This window comes from Coccomyxa subellipsoidea (assembly GCF_000258705.1).
Source record: "Coccomyxa subellipsoidea C-169, whole genome shotgun sequence".
Lineage (NCBI taxonomy): Eukaryota > Viridiplantae > Chlorophyta > Trebouxiophyceae > Coccomyxaceae > Coccomyxa > Coccomyxa subellipsoidea.
In genome coordinates, this window is record NW_005178034.1 from 39,062 (window position 1) to 61,224 (window position 22,163).

Here is a 22,163-nt window from a genome sequence, read left to right on the forward strand (position 1 = left end):
ATCCAGTTGGAATAACGTGACCCCAAGCTGATCCCAACTGTTGTGATGGGAGTCCTGCATTGAGCAGCAATTGCTCGCAGCTTCAAGCAAGTTGCAAGAGAACGTTCTCATTAACGTAACGCTTGTAGCACGCGCTGGCAGGGATAATGAATCCCTTAATTATTTGTGATGAATCGCATAGGCTTGCCCATGAATGGGGTTATTTATGTTGGTCTTAATATGCTCATGTGCAAGGCTCTAGCTGCTGCCTTGCCTGCTCAAATTGGCATGCATGTACATGTTGACGACACCTCAGCAGTAAGTCATGTCCAATAGAGACCAGACCGAAGCATCTCTTACCAAGCCGAATTCTAAACACCGCAAACACTGAATGTATTAGGATCTCATGTGTCAAGTTTTCCAGAGTGACCATCATGGCAAAGACAACCGCACTCCTCTCGATCACGGCCATCTTTGCGGCATGTCTTGCAGAGTTTGCGATCCCTGGTGAATGCAGTGCTCCCTTTCGGCGTTCAAATGATAGGATAAAGCCGCTGCTTGACCATCACAGACCAAGTGTCTTCAATTGTAGTCAGCATTTCTTCAACCAGACGTTAGATCACTTCACATTCAGTCAGCAAGGTGCAACAAAATGGCCGCAAAAGTATTACATGTACGATGGATACCGTAAAACTGATGTGAAGGATCGGAAAGCTTCTCCCATCTTCTTTTACGGTGAGAGTGTCTCCTTCAAGTATTGGGCTGTGGCATGTCTGACTAAGCAACGATACAGAACATTGAGGCCTGTCATTGAGGCCCAATAAAATAAAAGCAGTCTAGATCGGCATTAAGTGGTCGAATTTTTCTTGAAAGTTGCTTCTTGTGTGCCCCTTGTAAGCCACCGTTACATAGCTTGAGATCCCCTGTTGCAGCTGGGAACGAGGACGCTGTGGAGGTCTATGTGAACTTCACTGGTTTCATGTGGGAGCTCGGTAGAGAAATGAATGCCCTCCTTATCTTTGCTGAGGTGCGCTCTTTGCATCCTTTGTCATGCATGTACACTTGCAAACTGTGATGTCTGTTGTGGAGGAGCTGAGGAAGTATGACTTGTTGCAGCATCGATATTATGGAGACAGCCAGCCACTGGGTACGTCCCCTGTAATGTAATGAGATGGCCTTCCTTTGGTTTGCTCTTAATTTGCGTGCACACATCATACTAGCATGCGCATGCGCATGCAGCTTGAGAGTAGCTTCCAGTTGATCTGGCCAATGTCCTCTGCATGGTGCACTGCAGGCCCCAGCAGTCTTGACAGGGACCCGTCCTACTTGTCCATAGAGCAGGCGCTGGCAGACTTCGCGACGCTCATCTACCATGTTAAGGAGAAGCATGGCGCGCGCGACAGCCCCGTGATCGCATTTGGCGGCAGCTATGGCGGAATGCTGGCAGCATGGCTTCGCGCCAAATACCCCAATGCAGTGCAGGTGCGTCCTGCCTTTCACCTGTCTAAAAAAGCCTTAGTTTCCTGTGCATGTGGGCTTTGCGTTGTGAAGTGGATCTGAGGCCCATTTGAATTGGGCATTTCTTTGAGGTGGAGTGTTTGCAAGTGGACATGAAGATTTCATGGTGACTAGTGGTCTTGTAGCTGTGTGCTGCCCCTTCTGGGCTAGCAGATGCAGTGTTCCAGACTCAAATGTCATGAGCTTGCTGCACAGGGGGCCATTGCCGGCTCTGCCCCGGTGGGAGCGTATGTGTCACGGCACAACCCAGACTTCAACCCCTCCGACTTCTGGGAGGTGCGCAAATGCTACTATCTGGACTAATTATATCAGATATCACAAACTCTGAAGAAAAGAGTTCAAATGGTCCCTCTGAAGGGAACTTGTCTGTGACGTCATGCATGTTTTATACATGGTTTTTTTTGGTACCTGCTTGCGTCTGCGCTGCATGTGAAGTGCCTCTACAGGTGCACCAACCCTTGGAGAGTTGACATGCATAAGCACTGTCAGGGAATAGAATTAGACTCTCCCAAGGGGCCTGAAAACTCACAGGCAATTATGCGGCACAGGTGGTCACCTATGATGCCAGCCCAGAGGCGGGCGCAGCAAAGCACTGCCGGGCGAACGTACACAGCTTCTTTCAGGAGCTGCTGGCAGACAAGGAGCGCGCCAGCTTCTGGCAGCATCTGGCAGATGTCTTTAGACTCTGCCTGGCCCCAGAGAGCGGCAAGGATGTGGAGAATGTAGCTTACTGGGTCCAGGTGCGCACAGTGTCTCTCCTGTGCTTCACTACTGTCTTCTATTATTGGCATTTTACTACTGGAGCTTCACTACTGGCGTCTGTTGCTTCTTTTATGGCAGCATACCTGCTTGGTTTTGCTGTCTCCCATTTAAGCATTCTAGACTATCTTTTCTTACCTCTGGCTTCAAACAATCCGGCTTTATGCAGCCGCAAGGCCCTTTACTCTTGGGCCTTGATGCTCCGGTTGGGTGTATGACATTACTAAAGACATGGCCTGAATTATGTGCTTCGCACCAGGGTGCATTTGATTCCTTTGCCATGGGCAACTACCCCTACCCCAGCACCTACATGGGAGGCGCTCTGCCAGCCTGGCCCATGCGCGCAGCATGCGATCACCTCGCCGATGAAAAGCCCAGCAAGGAAGACCTGCTTCAGGTGCGTGATACTTTATCCTTTTTGCACTGCTATTCTTCCTGCATTCCACAGCGTATGTCATGATACGGTACATTGCCACTGGTGTGGTCCTTGGCTGGAGGTGTCTCGGTGTTGGCCATGGTAGCCGGGCGCCATACAAAAGGATCTCCTTTCTTTGGCGCCCGCACAGCCAGTCATGTCTTCAGGTCCACTCTTGAGTGTCTCAAGAATACTGGTAATCATAGTGGGGGAATCTCTTACGTTAGCATCCCTACCCACGCCTGACATTGCTCGTGCCAACAGGGCATGGCGGCGGCTGTGGGGCTGCTCTACAACGCCACAGGAGACGCGCCCTGCTACAATGCGACACAGCTGGTGGGGCCGGCTGGCCCAGGGGCGACGTGGATGTTCCAGTGGTGCACCGAGCGGGCCGGCCAGGAGCTGCCTTTCTACCCCGCCACCGGTCGCACCGACATGTTCTGGGATCAAGGTATATAAAGAAATCATAAACCCTAAAAGTGAAAACCTAGTCTGAAACCCCTGAATTTGCATGTAGAGTGAGTCAGGGGCACTCCATTACGTAGGGTTTTGGGTTTCCTGTGGAGCATTGCATCAGAAATTTCTTCGTAACACTTGGTCAGTCATGCTGAGACCAGGCTAAATATTACATATGATAACTCCTGCTTGTACGTAAGCTGACATTATGAAAACACAGGGCGCGCACAGTTCTGATGCATGCGACCGCAACACTTCAGATTTAGGGTTCAGATTGTACTACTATTGCATGGCGGTTGTGCGGCTGTGAGACTTTCAGGTGGTCCGATGGGTGCTGATCTGATTCTCGCAAATTGCCATCTCTACAGGGGTGGGTGCAGTATGGCGTGATCTTGAGAGCAGTGTAAAGGATTTTTGCTCACTGCACTTCTGGACTCTTGTCCTCTTGACTTTCCTATCATCTCCTCCGCAAATATGGAACAATTGAGAGTGGCCGCTCCGGAGAGCAGAGTTGGTTGTGAGGCGGGCAGGGAAATATGATGAGGAGCAGATAAGGAAGGACTGCATGGAGCAGTACAATGTGAGCGGGTCTGGAGACTGGCCCGTCATCTCCCTTGGAGGCTTTGACTTCTCCACAGCTTCAAATATCGTTTTCTCAAACGGAGAGTACGACCCTTGGCGGATAGGTGATAGCCTCTTTCATTTGCTTTCCTGCTGTTCAAGACATACGTAAGTTGCTTTCAATCATCAATCTGGCCCACTTAAGGACAAAGGATTATCTAATGGGCCAATCGTCTCTTTACCAAATCCATGTGCTCTGCCAGGTGGCATAACAAGGGATATTTCAAATAGCGTTGTGGCGGTTTTCATCGAGGAGGGAGCGCATCATTTGGACCTGATGTTTTCCCACCCTGATGACCCTGCATCAGTCATCAATGCACGCCTGCTTGAAGCCGCCCACATCAAGAAGTGGGTGCAGGAGCACACAGCCAGGCGGCGCCTGCAAAAGCCGCTACAGTTTGCATGATTTGTTATAGATTGTGAGGGGGCGCAGAGTTTAAATTTTTTTGTGACATGCAGTTCGAAAAAGCCACTTCGTTTTTCTTGACATGCTGGAGAGAAAGAGAGAGAGCGAGTCCAGAGTGCATTGGAGTGAAATGCATTAGTGTATTCCCCTGAGCTACCCGGTTGCAGACATCTTTGGCCACACAATTAGGTTATTTCGTGTGGACGTCAGTCACACGTCGTCTGTTCAATTATGGTGTTTGGGGAAGAATTGAAGTTACTCACTTCCTCTTATATTGTCTTCTCAAATTGAGACAGCTTTGATCAGCACTCTCATTTGTAATCACCAGAAAATAATAGTACGCTTCTCTGTAGACCATGAGCTTTCAAGTTGTTCTGCGTAAGCTTAAGACACCCTTTGCAGGAGGCTTGCACCGCCTCCCATGTCTTGCAGACTGTCACAGTGCAATGACTACCAGCAACCTGCCGCAGAAGTGCAGGCCTCTAATAAGCTTCAAGTTCTCTAGACGGCGCCAGCTAGCGCCCGGTCAGGAATTCCTTGCCTCACTGACACCCCTTGGGCTCCAGCATACTTTGGCATGCGCAGCGTCGGCTGCTCTCCCAACTCAGATTGCAGCTTCTCGTCCTGCGCACAGGGAACGTGCTCTGCTATCTCCCTCCACCAGGTAAAATATCATGCCTTCCAGATATTTTGCACACGTGAAGGACAGATTAATATAACAAGGTAGTGTCTGCACGAGGTAGAGCCAGGATAATGACAAGCTCTGATGAGCTGCACTTCAAGTAGGTTGTACGTGGTGACAGCTTCAAGAGCAGGCAGCGCACCCGCTCATTCTTGACCTGTAATATGCCATAAATTGCAGCAGCCAAAATTCCGCCGCCAATGGGCCCCACCCTGGTCATCACAATCATCGATTAGCTTTTTATTGCTGTCAACTCTGCTAGCATCACTTGCCCTTGTCTATACTGTTTCGTTGACATCTTCATACTGCTTTTGGCTTCAATGACCTGCAGTGGTCAGTGTTGCAGGACGGAAATGGAGTTCTGCACTCACCAGAAAATCCATTGATGTGTCCACTCATGAGCCACGGCCGCAGTCCCAAACGAACGGGCAGGATTGATGCTGCAAAACACACATGCACAACCCCTCAGTATTCTTCTCATGTTTTGGGTTGTCACTCATGCCTTACGAAAAAGGATCGGACACCATGATTGGCTCTGCCCATATGCAACCTAACAAAAAAAGGCGAGCCTGAAACACTGAAATGAAATGCAATTTACTTTCCACCTGCATCCATCGATAGGCACAGCGACAAGGTGTGCTAGGAAGACGGCAAGGCCGATTGAAAATGGGGCTAGCACCTGCATGCATGCACAGGATTACCTTTGCAATATTGATGAAGTAAATAGCATCAGTACGGTAGCAAATGAAGCATTTGCAAGGACACAATCCTTTGGTTTGAGTTTTCTCACCGAGAGATGACCGCTCGTCGCTGAGCGCTGAGTGTCTGTTGCGGCAAAGACAACAAAGACAAGCACGCATGTTAGAATTGTCTCAGCTCCCCAAGCATTTGCTGGATTGATGCCGGTGTTCAGCCTGTTGCTGGCTCCCAGCGCAGCTTTGAACCCATTATGGTCGATCTGCACAGCAGTACCCAGTGAGCACAAGGAGTCAAGTACTAGAGACACCATGGAAAAGTCAAGTCAACTTTGGTTGGTAAGCTCTAGAGTGCTGGAACTCACCGCGAGCACCAGTGCTGATCCAGCACAGGCTCCCAGGCATTGACACACAATGTAAAGAACAGCCCGCAGAGCTGAGATCTTGCCGGCCAGCCAAAATGCCACTGACACAGCCGGGTTGAGGTGACCACCTGTAAATCACACATTTTATTAGTGCTCTTTTGTGGGAAGGTGACAAGCGAGAATGGAACGATTACACACAACAAAAAATTAACACATTCCAAGCTCAGTGACATCTTCAGTCTCAGATGAGGTGATATGAGGCTATTTTCGCTGCATATCGTCACAGCCTGCGTCATCCGCCATCATGGAGAAGGAATCGGCTCTGTTGACACTAGCTCACCGCTGAAAGACGCTGCTGCATAAACGAGAACAGCGATGGCCCCTCCGAAAGACATGGCGATGTTGAGCAGATTTGTGCTCGCCAGGAAGCAGGAGCCGGGGACAGCTGCGCAACAAACTCCGTCATCAGAAAGCTAAAATATCTGCTCACATGTATGAATTGTATTTGAATACCTATTGCTTGAAGGCCAGACCTTGCGCTGCCGCCTGAGCTAGCTGTAAGGCAGGTGCGCAGGGCTTAAAGGACTCGCCCCAAAGGACATACCCTGTGTCAAATCCGCACTGTTCCCGGATGCTGCCGCTGTATCGGCCGTGCGACATCCCGAAGTTACTGACGAGGTGGCCAAGAACACAAAGAACAGAGTACTAAAGAATTCTGCGAACAGCGCCTGCAGGGCACAATGCAGAGTGCCCATCGGCTTCAGGCGACAAGGCAATCGGTGGAGAGCCTTCGGGAGATTCTTTGATAGCTACCATGCGTGAAGTCTATTAATGTTATCCATATGATTATTTCATATTAGGAAATCAAAAAATGTTGGTGTTGGACCTTTGCAAGTGATGTCGAGAACGGTTCCCACAATGGCTCAAAGTGTTTCGTCGCCTTCGAGAATGGAGCCTTCATCGTTGTTAACTTCAGTGCTCTCTACACTACAAGGATGTAATTATGGCCCAATGGAAGCTTTGATGCTTCCGATATGAACTGTAGTGCAATCGAGTTGAATTGATGCAGCTTCGTCATCGTGGGGGAAGCTTGCCACGCAGCAGGGCCGTCGTCATCTTGTCTCATGAGAACACTTTCGGAGAACGGTATATAAGACCTACAGTTTTGACGCTGACAACAATGTTGCCCATGACGTGTTTTATTCAGATCTTGGAAATTGTCAGTACATCCAATCAGCCCTAGACCGTGGGTTGTAGAATTTTGGCCATGCACTCCGGGATGCATGAGTGATTTCTTTCCTAAACGTGAACCATTGGTGTCATTATCTCATGGTATGATGTGTACAGGCATTGCCAGTCTGGTAAGAGTACAGATGCCATCCGTACCGTTGACCCACGATGACTATCACCAAGTAGATAGGATATCAAACTTTTCTCAAGGATGATTACAAAAGGAAGATAGAACAGCCGACAGCTCAGTGTTGCGCAACCATTTTGTAAGCAGCTGCAAGAACTCATGTGGGTCTACCCAATGAGTCCACCTTCCAAGGCAATATCATATTTACAGGGCTCTGAATGTTAAGAATGACGCACAATGGTGCACTGTCAGACCCAACATGCAAGCGGGATAGAGGACTCCACTGAGCCAGAACTTTGGTTTAATCTTCTCTTTCAGCCAAACCCGCGCAAGAAACCACAGGATCAATGCACAGCAGCACCAGACCACTCAACATGCATTGTACAAGCATCCTCTCGCATCCTTCTTTCACCAAAATGTACATCTCACGAAAGCATCTTCTCGATACATCCTTTTGCCAAGTCTCAACACGCATCCTTTCGCCATATATTCGCCGTATATAACCTCGATTAAAAGGTCACTAGTCTTGTGAAACGTCCATCTTGCAAGAAAAAATCCCGCTGTTTCCTGTCAATCAGATAATAAGCAGGCCGCTTAGTCCTCTGAGCTCTTCAGCAGGTTAACGCCAGACACTACCAAAGAGGTACCCCAAACTCCGAGCAGCGCTGGCAGCAATGGACCTGCATTGTCACTGCCCAGGAGTGGTGCAAGCACCAGAACGTGCGCCAGCGCGGCACCAGACAGACCAATGTTCAGGAGCTTGAAGGGCGCGTCGCCCAGTGAGCCATCGTCCGAGGCTTCCTGCAGCAGATTTACAATATTTCATGCTGCTGAGAAGTCCCACAGCTGGCAGATCTCATTTCTAACCCAACACGTCCAAACTGGCACATGCATTGCTGGTGCAGACCTCACTAGTATTTCCTCTGAAAATCTGAGGCCTCACATCACTGCCTTTAAGTGGGGCAACCTACTACACGACAAGCAAAGCAGGGATGCTTGAAAGTAAACAGTCACGTCAGACAAAAAAAGTTGTGCTCTTTGGATGCTCCCGAGCAAGCCAAGATTGCGCATGCCAGCCACTGCAACAACGTGTGAAGCAGGGCTTAATAGATGACTCATGCAAAATGTGACTCACCTTGAGGCTGTAGGCTGCGGTTGGCACAATGGACACCAGGGCGGCTCCGATGGCGCGCCACAGGAAGATGCACTCGGGGCCCTGAGCCCTGCTGAACACAGCCTGCAGCACATGCCAACTCCATGGATTTATAGGCCTGCCAAGCTCCTGGCGCTTCAAAGTCTTACTGATTGTTCACATGCAGGACCTGCCAAGCTCCTGGCGCTTCAAGTTTTTACTCATTGTTCACATGCAGGGCCTGCCAAGCTCCTGGCGCTTCAAAGTCTTGCTCATTGTTCAAATGCTCTGCAACAGTTTGAAGGTGCACTAGGCAAGCCCATGCTGTAGAAAAATATGAAAAAACAGTGACGCAGCATACAATTTGGCACATAGGGCCGGCCAAGCCATCCAGATGTCAAGGCAGAAAAGGTATGCAGCAGTAGTTTTGAGGGCCAAAATAGGCAAGCTCTACTGAAGCAAACATGTGGGAGAACGTGAAAGATGGCAGCAAATAATTCCAATCACGATGTTGCACTGAGGCACAAGATTAGGAATGCTGATTGGCAACCGACCATACAGAAAGCAAAAATATGGGTTTTCCCACCCCTGCTCTCAACATGTCAACATGCACCAAGTCTCAAAGAGAGACGCAAAAGATATGATGTGACACACAAACCGACCTCGAGGGTGCTGGTGGGTGCGTAGAGGTATCCAACGCCGGCACCGAAGAAGCTGACAGTGAGCAGCGCGTAGAGGACGCTGTTGATGCTGTTGGGGCTCCGAACCGTGCCTCCCAGCTCCGCTGTGTCGTCCTGGAAGTTCTGTGCAAGCGAGGTTACACACATGTCAGTGCCCACTCGGAACATGCCAACTGTCCTTCCCTCCACACAGATCACTACTGCCAGCGCACGTTCCCCCTGGACCTTTTGTCAGGCACATGTCGACCCCGGCCTATACATATCACTTTCCAGCCCAATGGCTTCTCCAGCAACTTACGAAGCATAGAAAGCTGGACACACCAAGATTGTTTGTCCAGGAACTGGACACATGTACTGACAAACTGACAGGGCTGGAAAAAGTGTGCAGCATAACAAGGACTTCAGATCACGTGAGAAGGCTGTAGTTGCGCACCTTCAGGGCCGGCAGAGGGCCGGCGCGCTTCAGCGACAAGCCGTACTCAGATGCCTTTCCGTACCTGTCACGCATGCCAACAGTTCATCAAGTTTTAAGACACGTTGCAACCCGCATTCAAAGCACCAAGCAGTGCTGCTGCCATCTATGACAAGGTACGCCAGGCTGCTGCAAAGCATTTGGCAGCGATGAGCACAAACTATGTTGTTGACATCTTCATAGGACTCTTTGCTGTTGCACTGACAAAACAGCATACATTGTGCTTATTGTGGCAGTGTTCGCCTACTGACAATGATCTGCTACCTAAGCAATGCCCTTGCACAGAACATCAACCGTTCTACTCAATATCAGAAAAATACCGCAAAATAGGAATATCGCAGTATGAATGCCACATGCAGGAAGGCCTCTAGGATCAAGAAATGTGTGGTCCACTAGTATTCGATACGTATCTAAAATGGAATAATATGACAATTCCACTCAGCTTCCCAGCTTTTAAATACAACACCCTAAACCTAGAAATCACAGGATGATGAAGGGGGCCATCAGGGGTTAAAAAGGTAAACACACCCGCCCCATGCAGCTGCGATGGTGAGCCCAAAGAGCGCGGCGGTTGACCAGAAGCCGGGGAATGACAGCACCGAGCTGGGCTGCGCAGCAGTGGTGGTCTGCAGGAGTGTGTTAATTGTGGCAAACACGATGAGTCCGATCTCAAGCCTCTTGTTCGTGCGGCTGTCCAGGTCTCCGCTGCGAGCGCCCAGCTGCGCGCATGAAAATTATTGATTTGATGCAGTAGTTCTTTGTCATGGTGCAAGAACCAGGGGCAGATACCTGATGTGATGGTCCAAAGAGGACTTACGCGCCCCGATGGAGGGCCTTGCCTAGATTTTTTTGTGTTGGGCGATAGGTTTCATGGCAGGAATTGAAGTCAAGCTTATCAACAGGAAGAGCTCCTTTTGTGAGACAAAGCAAGCTAAAGGTTCACACAGAAAGGGCTGCATACGCCCCGTCAGATGTATCTTCCTGATGGGGCCCATCACTTATGCACAATTGCCCACTCCAAGCACATTTCTGCAATGCAGAAGAGTGACGAACATACCCTCAGAGCCAGGGAGGTGATGCCAGCTGTCAGCAGACCGGAGGACAGGATTCGAAAGAGCGGCTCGTGCAAGAAGTCGTGCGGCTGTGCAGCCGAACCGAACAGAAAGTCTGCTGCCTGCACCCGAACCAAGCGCACTGTGTCAAGTACCAGATTCAGCTTCATCACACATCAAAATCAGAACAGCACATGTTTGCTGGACGTTGCTTTGTATTGTGTCATGCCAAAGACCATGTCTTACTGCAAGAGAATGCATGAAAATGCCAAATCCTACAGCACCCCCTGCCTCTAATATTGGCAAAGAGTGCAATGATATTGTGCGCAAGAGCATGAAAAGAAAGCAGATCTCACAGCGCCGGCTGACTTCCATTCTGTGGCACAGAATGCATGCATTCTTGCGCGGAATCACAACAGAGTGACAGGGAAAAGACATGGTGGTCGCACAGTGTGGGGGAAGAGGGCGGCGGGCACAGCCAGCAGTGCATAAATGAGGCCCAGGGCGCCGTAAGCATTGGGTGAGCTGACTAAGTTGTCCACTGGCTCCAGCACGCGGTCCCCATCTGTCTTCTCTGCACCGACAATCAAAGAAGAATTAGTAAATTTTGGAGGTTGAGTTCTCTGCATGCAGCATTTGCACGTCAGCACCACAGAAAATGGTAAGTTTTCAAGGCAAGCAACAAGGAAATGCCGAAGGAAGGTTGCACAACAAAGGAGGTTAATAAGGTGCGCAAAAGAAACGCTGCAGGGGTTCGAGAACTCACTGGAAGTCTTCTGAGCCTGGCCACCCTTTGTGCGCAGTGCCTTGGTCACAACTGTGAAGCTTCGCTCCTGCAATGCAGACAAGGCCACTTCACCATGCAAATTTGAGGCAAATAACTCGTGCGGCAGGGCTATATTCGATGTGAACAGGGGCCACGAGACCAAGTCAAAGGTTTCGACAGAGGACACATATCAGATGATATGTGTGCACGCCCCACCTTTGCGGCCCTCCGTGACGTCGAAGGGGAGATCAGGTTGCTGCTGACGAAGCTGCATCGTGTTGAAGGGAGCAATTGTGCAGGGGTAGCTGCACGCATAGCAAAGCGCGTAAGTTTCGAGCATCGATCAGCAAAGAGTCCGTACAAGCAAAGTCCCCCTTCGCTGACCCTCTGAGGTCTGAGCCAAAGTCACAACAATCTAAACTGTAAAAGCAGTACTGTGCTGTGCAATCAGACCATAAAAGGGACTCTTCGATGCGCACGAAGCTACCGAGGGTATGCGGGATCGGGAACAATATTCTGCTTTTGTGACTCAAGCTTTATGGATTTTCTGACTGAAGTACACGTCAATTGTGTGTTGTAATAGATCTCCACAATTCCAATCTGTAACGTGTTTCATTACTGATTGCACAGTGAGCTGAAGAGCATACATGCGTGAGCGGCATTGCCGGTCGGCACCACCCTCGGTCGAAGAAGCATTGCTGCCTGCATGTTTTCGATCCCTTAGACTCTTGGAAGTTAATCGATCGTAAGAAGATGCAAGGAAATGGCAATCAAATGTGCATATACAGAATGGCTCTTCCTGCCCAAAAATAAACACTTTCGACATTGCAATCCCACAAATGGCCACGACAACGGACAGCGGGAACGCCATCTGCTTTGCCTTGTCCCACAACTCCGAGACATCATTACGGAAACTAAGAGTGCGTCCGAGTGCTAATGCGGACACCAGGCAAGATGCCAGGATCGGTCATCTGCAGATCCCCAGTCCTTCAGACCTTGCGAGTAATTAAATGTGTAGTGGACTACGTAGCTGCATGCATGCGTATACGTACGTTACGGTATCTGCATGCATGCTCCCACGCTCCCAAGTTCGATCCCCAGGAAAAAGACTGGGACTTTTTCGGATCGAGTTTTGGGTACATTCGGCAATGCGGCCGCACCTGAGACGCCCGCATCGTCGCTGTCGAAATCCGTCCCGAAGTTTGGAGCGGTTTGCTAGGTACGGTCCCTCAGCATTCGTGCAAGGAAGGGGTGTAGACCTGTAGGCTGCAAGGTTGCATATTAGAATTGACAAGGCTGCAAGCCTGTGCATATCTGCCCCGGGTTTCGGCTGCAGACGGACCTGTGTATGCGCTATGGCCCTCTGGGCTTTGAGTTTGCCACTCATAAAGATTATCATTATATTGCTATTATTATGCATGCATAGCTGCGCAACAGTATGGCAAGCTTGCAAGGGATGCACAACCATTTCAGAGGCGGTTCACTGAGCCATCGCATGATGAGGAGGCATATTCTTTCAGAACTATTCATATCATCCTTCCCTATAGCTATATCTCATAAGTTTTAAATATAGCAAGCCCTCCTTGGCACAGAGCCGTACAATCGTGATGGATTTTATTCCCTTTCTTAGTTATCAGCGTTCGCTTTCCTGGCTGACTGTCTGTGGGTTGATGAGCCATGCAACAAGGCCGACAAAGGGAGTGAACCGATAGAAAGATGGCGCATTTTTAAGCAGGGCCGCTTGAAACACGCTGTACAAGACTGCATCCAGCACGAATGCGAAGAACACCCTGTTGAGGCTGAAGGCTTCAAGGAAGAACTGCCACCTGAAGCAGACCACACACACGCTTACTCAACAAGCCATATCCTGTTGCAACCACCCCAGCCACAGATGAGCCGAAATGCAGAAGTGAACACTCGAGGAGAGAAAGAGAGTTGAGACATCAAGGCAGATCTGCCTTGATGTCTCAACTCTCGTTCTCTAGAAGGAGTTCCTTCTTTCTAGAAAGAGCGCCAGAGGTAAGAGGAAGGGCCGTCCTGCGAGGGAACACCCATTGAGAATAGTGCAATGCACAGGCATACAAAGCTTTATAATCATTCCATGAATTTAGCAACCAGGGCTGTCTTTTCTCTCTGTGACAGTGTGGCCCCGCAGGATCAAGTGAGTCAACGGCAACGACTAATAACAGCGATTACTACACCAACAGTTATTACTGCTGAGGTGGTGCTGACCTGTCATTGAGGCCGCCGAACTCCGGCCTCGCCAGCGGGATCCAGAAGAGGGTGACTACGCCGACAGCGGCGGCGACGACCCCTAGGGTTGCGCTGTATGGGGGAAGCGAAGAGGGTTCGCAGCCGTCAGGCGCCTGATTTGGCTTGCCCCCATCTGTCTCGCGCAGTGCCATGTACGGAATGAAGAAGACGTTGGTCAGGAACTGCAGGTGGACAAACACCCTCTCAAAACCGTAAGTAGTAAAATATACATCTCAAGAGATACTTTCTCCACATTGGCTGCCCCTTGCAAAGACTTTTTGACGGCATGTTGCAACTGCTCATGCCCCTCACAGAAGCACAGGGAAACATATTCCTCCCGTTATCTGATCAATAGAGAAGTACCTGATAATTGGACTCCTCTCTTTGCATGTGAAATCAATTGATTTCATCATGTGAAAGATGTTGATCAATGCCAACACTACCTGCTCTATACACTCTGATGCATGCGCTTGAGCCAAGCTTCATCATGTGGAAAGGTCTCAGAATGCAGTTTTACTTGCCTTCACAAGCGATGCACCATAATGAAGCTTGCTCAAGGCAGTGAGCAACGCACCATAGTGCTGACCCAGAGGGGGAATCGGTTCTTCACTGCGGCCCCCTTTCTGTCGGCCAGCATCAGCGGCCACAGCATCAGGCTCCATGCAATCACAAAGTTGAAGAGCCCCTGGGACACCGGATGCACCTGCAGAAAAGGGCAACACTGAAAACCACCCTACTCCCGGATAATGTACCCTCACCAAGCCACCTGCATTTGTCTGTTCCCAAACGCTACTGCTGGTAGTTCAGTGCTGGTCCCAGTGCTAAAATACTGCCACACGATCCTGGACACCTGGCAGAGTTTGCGACTCTCAACACGGAGTTACAGCATGCATTTTCCTTGTATAAAGTTCTATTCGAAAACAGGTGCAGAGATCCTTAGCCTTAGAATTTTCTAGCTGACGTCATATTGGGGGCAGGCAGCTTAGAGGAAGGTCAGGGTGCAAAGGAGAGGTAGTGTTTAACTGAACAGTGAGGTGCAAACATAGATACTTGATGGCATCAAAGTAAACTTGCAAGAAGAGCACATTTCCACAGCTTGCAGCGTCTCAGGTGAGTTTGTGCATCGAGGAGGCAGCTCACAGGGACATCAGGGATGAAAGAGAGGCCCAGGGCATTGAGGCCGCTGTTGACATAGAAGAAGTTGAGGCTCTCCAGTAGAACTTCCTGCAGCACCTCTGGCTGCGTCTGCCACACAGGCACGCCCGGCAGGCTGCTGCTGCCGAAAATCAGCGCCATGTAGCCTGCGCAAATCACTTCCTATAAGCATACATTACCTTTTACAAACAACACATTGGAGTAGTGAAGTTGTGTCACCAAATGAGAGCTAGCAACCTCTCTGTGTCGCTAAGGGCAACCCCAGACACAGCAGTGGTACATAACCCAGCCAATCACTGCTCAGACTCAGACTCAGTGCCATCAGATGGCGCCTGAGGATTAATAAATGCCCATCGGGGAGTTGGACAGCTGGCAGTCATTCACATTCACCCCAAATCACGACATTTTTCAACAGACAGGGTGCACAGTGCAGACACGCACAAGTGATGGTTTCATAAAGGTGTTTGCAAATCATGCAGTACTCGAGTGCAGACAGCCTTACCTGCATAGAACGCCCAGACGAGAAAACTTTTGAGAGGCAGCTCCTTGAGCTTGGCTGGGTTGGCATTGGGGCCCAGCTTCCTCACAACAGGCGCCAGCAGCTTCAACCCCTGCAGGCCAAAGCTAGAGGAAGTTATGCCCTGAACTACCCCTGAAGTCAGCAGCCCTGTGACAAATTATTACAGGACTGGACTGTTGCTGAATCACCCTCAGGAAGGCAAGCAATACTATCACGCTAAAGCAGGCACGAAATCGTCTTCTCAGCCAAGCACTTTTCACTGTCTTTGCTGGCTCCGTCTTTTCCTTGACAAACTGGTCTGCAGGCAATTTAGCCATTTTCTTTATAATTTGCTTCCATGAACACCACACATACCTCTCAGGCCCTCCTATGCTTGATTTCTTTTCTTCTTTGAATTCTTATTTGAATTCTTATCTAAAAGGTATGCTCCTGCAGCGCACCAGCAGGGCCGAGCTGCCGGGCTTGAGGGCAGGCTCTACCAGGTCGCGCCCGTACACAATCTGCCCATCCTCATTCACCTCATAGAAACTGGCGCCACGAGAGAAAGGGAACTCGTTCCCATCAACCTCCACATGCCTGGGCATGCAAAGGAGTTTTTCTATTGTTAGAGCTACATTCTTGTTCCAGCCCTCAGGGCTAAGCGCGATGCATCAATATCTGAATTTTCCCACCAGCATGCAAAGTGGCCTGTAACAGAAAATTCAAAGCAAGACATATCTGGCAGTGCGAGCCTTAAGTGGGGGAGAAAGTGCAGCCTTGCAGTTAAAATGTAATGTATCCAACATGCAAGACCCCTCCGGGCCAGGACTTTCAGAAAAAGGAATTTCAGTGTCCGAGGATGGATATCAGGCCAGCTTCTGTGGCAACCGTGCTTGCCAAGTGGGCAAATTCGGGCACACTATCAGGAACCAATCAAGGGCATGTAAAGGGAATGCAGAACTGCATGGAATTTGTCATCAAGTTCACAAAAGAACAGGAAAGGCCTAGTGCACACCATTTGACGCCCACTTTGTGGGGGTCTCCGTTGGTGATGTCCTCTACTGTGAATTTGAGGTCCGGTGGAACAATGGACACCACCTTCTCAAAGTACTGCCGGATCTCTTTGTGGCCCCTGAATGGCTCCAGGTAGATCATGTCATGGTCTGCATGCACATGACGATTAAGTAATGATGTGTAACTCGATAACCTGATAATATAAATATGTGGCAGGTACAGCAGAGATGCCAGCCGACATAGCACTCCCTGCAATCTACAGGGCATCAGTAATTGCCATGCACATGATACTTGGTTTGTTAACCAGCAGGGTTCCTAGACATGGTGCCAAAGGGCCTGAGGCAATGCCGGTTCAGACACTTCTATACCCTTGCATGTACACTGCCCCATCAACTATGCAGGGTAGAGAGGGGGGGTGCCAGCTCACATTGACAGTCGGGCGCCATGAGCTCCATCACACCATCAACATCCCCAGCATTGTATCTTTTGTAGTACTCTAGGATCACATCCTTGCCCTGCAACCCCGTGCCTGGTCTTGTGCGCTCCAACGTCCCCTCGCCCTGATTGGAATGCAAGTACAGGAGTCCTAAGACCGAGCAGAGCAGAGCAGAGCTGCTTTGTAAGCTCCTTGCAGGCATTCCAGACAGCACTCTTGCAACATATGCTGGATTACTTGCTTAAAATGTAAAAGAGGTAATCTGCGCGCAATACTGACCTTCTGTGCTCTCGCTGGTGAACTCCTGCATCCTCGCCACTGGAATTCTGGCAAGTGAGGCCTGCAGTTTCGATGGGTGAGGGCATAGCCGTGAGAACCACGTTCCACATAGTGAGGCCTTCTCGATTGATATCTGAGATGGCATGCTGTTTTCGCTAGACCACCTGTGTACGAAGTCAATGCCTTGTGTTCACACGCCGAAACCTAAATGGTGCATGTAAGGAGCCTGATCGACAAGATTGCCAAATTTCAATCATGTTCCAAATATCCTCACTCGTATCATTTGCATACCCGGCCAATTGAGCACACCAGCTCGTCTGTAAGTCAGCTGAAACGAGCTGATCGAGGTGGAATGCTGAGCTGAAGGAAATATGCTAATTGCTGCGTCTAGAACCATGAAGGTACAGCAACTAATTTTGGATCAACATGCAATAGGTTTCACAAAGTTCTGAGCGTACTATTCGACATCTGCGTATCCAGATCATGAGCACATGGTGAGTTTGCAAACAAGGAGTCGAGATCAATTCTGTTGCTGGTATCGCAGGAATCGCACGCAGCAACAATAAAGTCAAGACAAAAGCGAGATATCATACATAAAAAGCAGGATTTGATTCGAATTCGGGCTGTTTAAAGACCCATGCCACAAGCACGACGCCACGTCACAGCTTCCTGCTCATGGGAATCTGCGCGATTCTGATTTTGAGCTCACTGATGCCAAGGTTGGCAGATCCTCTTTCCGTATCAATCAGTGGATTGTTTTTCACGACATTGCACTAATCCAATTGATACAGATCTAAATCTTCTCAATGCAGAATCATGGTGGCCACCGAGTGAGCCCACTCAACCGAGACTGGGACTCAATTTGCTAAGCATGCTCGAGGCCTTAGTCACCAGGATCCACTTGCCGTAGTGGTCTATAGAATGGAACGATCTTGTCTTACATCAACATGCTGCCTACTGAATGGCCAACAACACAGCTAGTATCAGTAAGAACATCGATGATATCTCTATATCTCTTTCTAACGTCATCAAGTCACTTGACTAGAATACATCTACTTAATAGCATGACTTTGCAAAGAATGCAATGAACTTCAGTAACAGCACAGAAGCTGCGGGCGTTGTTGCTCTTGCATCCCCTTGAGCAATGGTGCAAATATCTGGAGAGCAAAACACTTGAAGCTATCTGACGGTGACTGTTGGTGCAATCAATTGCGGCCCGGACCCAAGAGACTGTAGATTCAGGCCAGCTTCTGCGGCGATCGCGCTGCCAACCTGGAGCACCAGCTGCTGCTGCAGCTGCGCGGCAGCTGGCAGCAGGCCAGCTTCCAGCAGCAGGGCAGCTGCGCAGGCTGCCAGGCTGGCCTCGCCGCCTTTCAGCGCCTTTACTATTTGTACCAGTGGCGGTAGCGGCCGCGCCATGTCCTTTATCACCACCGCATCATCCTATGCACAAAAGTACCCTTCTCAGCCAAAGCAGCCTTTCAAGGGATCTGAGGAGTAAGTGTGCACTGCTCATATATCTCTTGCTAGATCGAGCGCAAATGCACCGACAGGAGAAGGACAGCTATATGGCCCTCCCATCCTTCTTTGCTCTACTGACGATTACTTTGGTGCTTATTATCCAGGTAGCCTGTATCGCACGCTCCGAACCCTTGGTTTAACCCACTTCTAAAACTTCACTTCTGGAGTTTACTGACCTCCAAGGGAAGCCCGGCCTCTGTCTTGGCGAGTGCGATGGCGTCCTGCAGTCCTCCCAGGCAGTCCACGAGCCCATGCGCGAGAGCATCCTTGCCATTCCATACGCGCCCCTTGGCAATCTTGCGTACCTGCGCCTCGCTCATTCCCCTGCCCGCCGCCACCTGGAGGGGACAAAACCCTGAACCCTAAAATCCACGCATGCATCGATGATGACCTACTGAATCCCCCCAGGTGCGGATAGGCCACGGGCTCCTTCTCACGGGCAATCACCTTTAAAGCTGATCTAGGGACGGTACGTCGCGATGCGCACAGCTGAACAGTCGAAACAGGGGTCATTTTGTAAAAACACAAGATGAAGCGAGTGTGCGATGCTTGATTTTATGCAATTCCCGACCATTCAGCCAGTGTCAAAGCAAGAAATCATGATAAATCCTGTCGGGCTAGACTACGATTATGAGTCCACGTGCATTCAGCAGATTTATAAAGCCATTAAGATGATTCTGGCGAGTCCATCAATGGGTAGGATCTGTGGCAGCCTTTAATTGCAGCTTGTCTGCAGACGCACATTGCCTCTTGGCAGGAAAAGCATGTGAGAATAATGCTAATGATGACAAGAGAGCCTTTACCTTGCGGATGAAGCCAGCGTAGATGTGGTCAACGAGGCTGTTGACAAGGCGCTCCTGTTCAGGCGTCCAGTCAGAGAAGGGGAATTGCGCATCCGCGTTCTTCCCCTCTGCTATAGTGCAGGGGTTGATACCCTGCTGCCGCAGCGTCTCCGCTATGTTGAACTTGCCAAATACCTGCAATGCAGCACTTCCACACTCAATATTCTGGGTGCACCTGATACGCAGCACTCCCGTGAGGATGAATTTGCAAGGACAGCTGCATCGAATTGTCTAATATACCTGCACGAAGCAGGATCTGGAAAGTTTGCAGTTCTGGACAGGAAGGCAAGCAATGTACAGATGCCTGGTATGCAAGCGAGTTTTAAACTTCAAGCAAACCGTTTCCTTTGAAGCATCCAAAGGCAGGATACCTGACAGGCACTGAGAGCAGCACCAAACCTGGAGGACTCAGGACTTTCCACTCCAGACTTCAACCACGTGCCACAAAACCATTGGCCAGGACTCACCACGCCGATGCTGCCGGTCACAGTGGATGGCTGCGCGACAATTTTTGTGGCGGGCGCAGAGATGTAGTAACCGCCGCTGGCCGCCACGTTGCCCATGCTCACGATCACTGGCTTGCCTGCCTCCTTCAGGCGCAGCACTTCCCGGTATATTGTGTCAGACGCCACTGCCGATCCACCTGTGCACTTCATCAGAGTTTAGAGAAGGAAGTGCACGCGTGAAAGCATTCTTAGGACGGCTTAGAGATCCTCAAGGCTTGTGATGTCATGGCCAAGGCAAGGTTTATTAGTTTTCCACCATTTTTAGTTCCTAGGGATCCTATGATCTAGATAAGTGCAGCAACATGTGCGTCAGGTTTGCCCATCCTGTGGGGTAATGGCACTTTCTCCATCAATGCAATCACAATCCACTTTCGAAGCCAGCACACGCATCCAGTGACACATACAGAGGGCAAGCACCCCTTGGGCGCAGAGCTGCGTGCATTCTGTGTCATGAAGACACTTGGTACAATTATGCTCAGGGATTCTCGCCAAACGATGCCGCCAAATGTGAGGGGAAAGAGTGCACCTGGGCTGTCGATGCGGATGACGACGGCCTTTATGCAGGGGTCCAGCCTGGCCTCTATCAGCTTCTTGCACATGGGCGTGCTGGCAATCTCCTGCATCTGTCCAGCACAAAGAAGACACTCAGATCATCACGCATATATCCTCCAATAAAGTGGAACATTGACAGATTCAGATAAACTTCACAACAAGGATCACAACCCCTTCTGAGAGCAGTATTAATTGCTCATCTGGCCACAGGATGAAGCCTCACAGGCCTTCTGCATGCATATTCGAATTCAGGCAAACCCTAATTTTCAAGTTTGCCAGACAAACCCCTAATCAAAACCTGCTGCAGCTCCCCCACGGCTCCCTTCCCGGTCACGATGGCGCCGACCGCGGTGATCAGCGCGATGGCCGGCTTCTCACGCTGCGCGCGCTTTGCCCCGGCCGCCTCCGCCGCCGCGTCCTGCTGCGTCCCATCTATCGACTCCCCCGGCGGTGCCATCATCGCCTGAAACGCTGCCGTCATCTGCATGCAGAGAATCATTAGTGAGTATATGTTTACAATAATTATTGTCACACGATTTTCCTGCCAGAGGCAAGGTGCGTCTGGAGACAAGTTGCAGGTAAAGGCTGCCACAAATCCCATCCTTCAATGGACTTGCCAATCGCATGCAAGACTCAATTAAGAGTGGGCGCATCACGAATTTTGGTGTCAATTGCATGCCAGCAACTGCTGCTCCATGATCTAGCTTTCAACAAATGGCAGAACGACTGTTGCAGAAAATGTCTTTGCACTTGTTTCAGGGATGCACAGTGCTACCTGGCGCATAAAAGACAAAAAATGAAAGCTATAGGCAAATTTTGAGGGCAGTTTTGAGGGGCACAAGTCGCACAGGGTCCTCTTGATTTTTGCCATCGGCGGCTGCGCGAGCTCGCAGGTATTTGGCAATTGGGATGCGGCGGGTCCTTTTCTCTAGGCCGAATACTCCCTCTGCCTCATCCCTGCAAACCAAGCTAGCTATCATAGATGCTGCGGTTTAAGACCCCAAAAGGGACATCATTGTAGAAGTGCGCCTAGTCTGATATGGGTTCTCACTGATCCGTGGCACTAGCCCTATGAGACTTTAGAAATGAGTGTTTGACATGCCCACTGCTTCGTTTTGTGCAGGACTGCTTGCCTTCAATTTTTGCTCATATCCATCCCTTAGCAAAAGGGCATGGGGTAACAATTACCACAGGGGATGGTATTTAGTACCCCTCGAGATGATAGTACATTTCCCAGGAGGTTACCTCTGTGCATTTCAAGAAAGCACAAACAAGGAGAATGGAGAAAGGATGCGCAGGACCCAATTGGGAGAGTCTAGTCTTCAGATTGTGGACAAAATGTGTTGTGAGGTCACCTGTACTTGAAGTCATCAATCAGCTTATGCTCCAGCGCCTCGTCACTGTTGAAGGGTGCTGCATCGATGGCAGCCCGTGCCTGCCAGATATAGATGTCAGAGATTGGTTCAGCTTGACCAAAGCAGTACTCCTGGGAAAAGTCTGCTTAGCATGAGAAGGCATCATTCAGGGGTGAATCTGCAACTGAGAGCAAATGTCAAGCTCTGGTGTGTAGAATACACTGAATCACGTACATAAACGCAGGGAAAGGATAATGGTGCGCACCTCTTTGTGGTCCAGGCCCCTAGCTGCTGCAATGCCATCGATGACGTCATTAACAAAGCCGCGCAGCAGTGTCTCTGTCGCGTGCCGATGCTCCTTTGTGTAGTTGTCCTGTGTTCGACAAGCCAAATCCG

At 50.0% G+C, this 22,163-nt stretch overlaps 3 protein-coding genes across 3 annotated transcripts; 1 reads left to right on the plus strand and 2 right to left on the minus strand.

Annotated features, from left to right (window-relative positions):
- Positions 1-910: 910 nt before the first annotated feature.
- Positions 911-3,130, plus strand: COCSUDRAFT_16137 (hypothetical protein; the record flags this gene model as incomplete). The annotated part of the gene is made up of 7 exons (XM_005647019.1): positions 911-1,006; positions 1,096-1,126; positions 1,274-1,461; positions 1,693-1,728; positions 2,046-2,237; positions 2,516-2,653; positions 2,936-3,130. Coding segments are annotated over 7 exons (876 nt in total), but the record flags the coding sequence as incomplete, so codon positions are not given.
- Positions 3,131-5,203: 2,073 nt separating this feature from the next.
- On the minus strand, positions 5,204-6,303 carry COCSUDRAFT_16209 (aquaporin-like protein; the record flags this gene model as incomplete). Its single annotated transcript, XM_005647020.1, has 5 exons — positions 5,204-5,276; positions 5,442-5,515; positions 5,627-5,794; positions 5,897-6,024; positions 6,237-6,303. Coding segments are annotated over 5 exons (510 nt in total), but the record flags the coding sequence as incomplete, so codon positions are not given.
- A 12,364-nt stretch (positions 6,304-18,667) lies between these two features.
- On the minus strand, positions 18,668-20,459 carry COCSUDRAFT_16367 (hypothetical protein; the record flags this gene model as incomplete). The annotated part of the gene is made up of 4 exons (XM_005647021.1): positions 18,668-18,836; positions 19,251-19,489; positions 19,822-19,997; positions 20,387-20,459. The coding sequence occupies 4 exons, from the start codon at positions 20,457-20,459 to the stop codon at positions 18,668-18,670; spliced, it is 657 nt and encodes a 218-aa protein (XP_005647078.1).
- Positions 20,460-22,163: the final 1,704 nt, after the last annotated feature.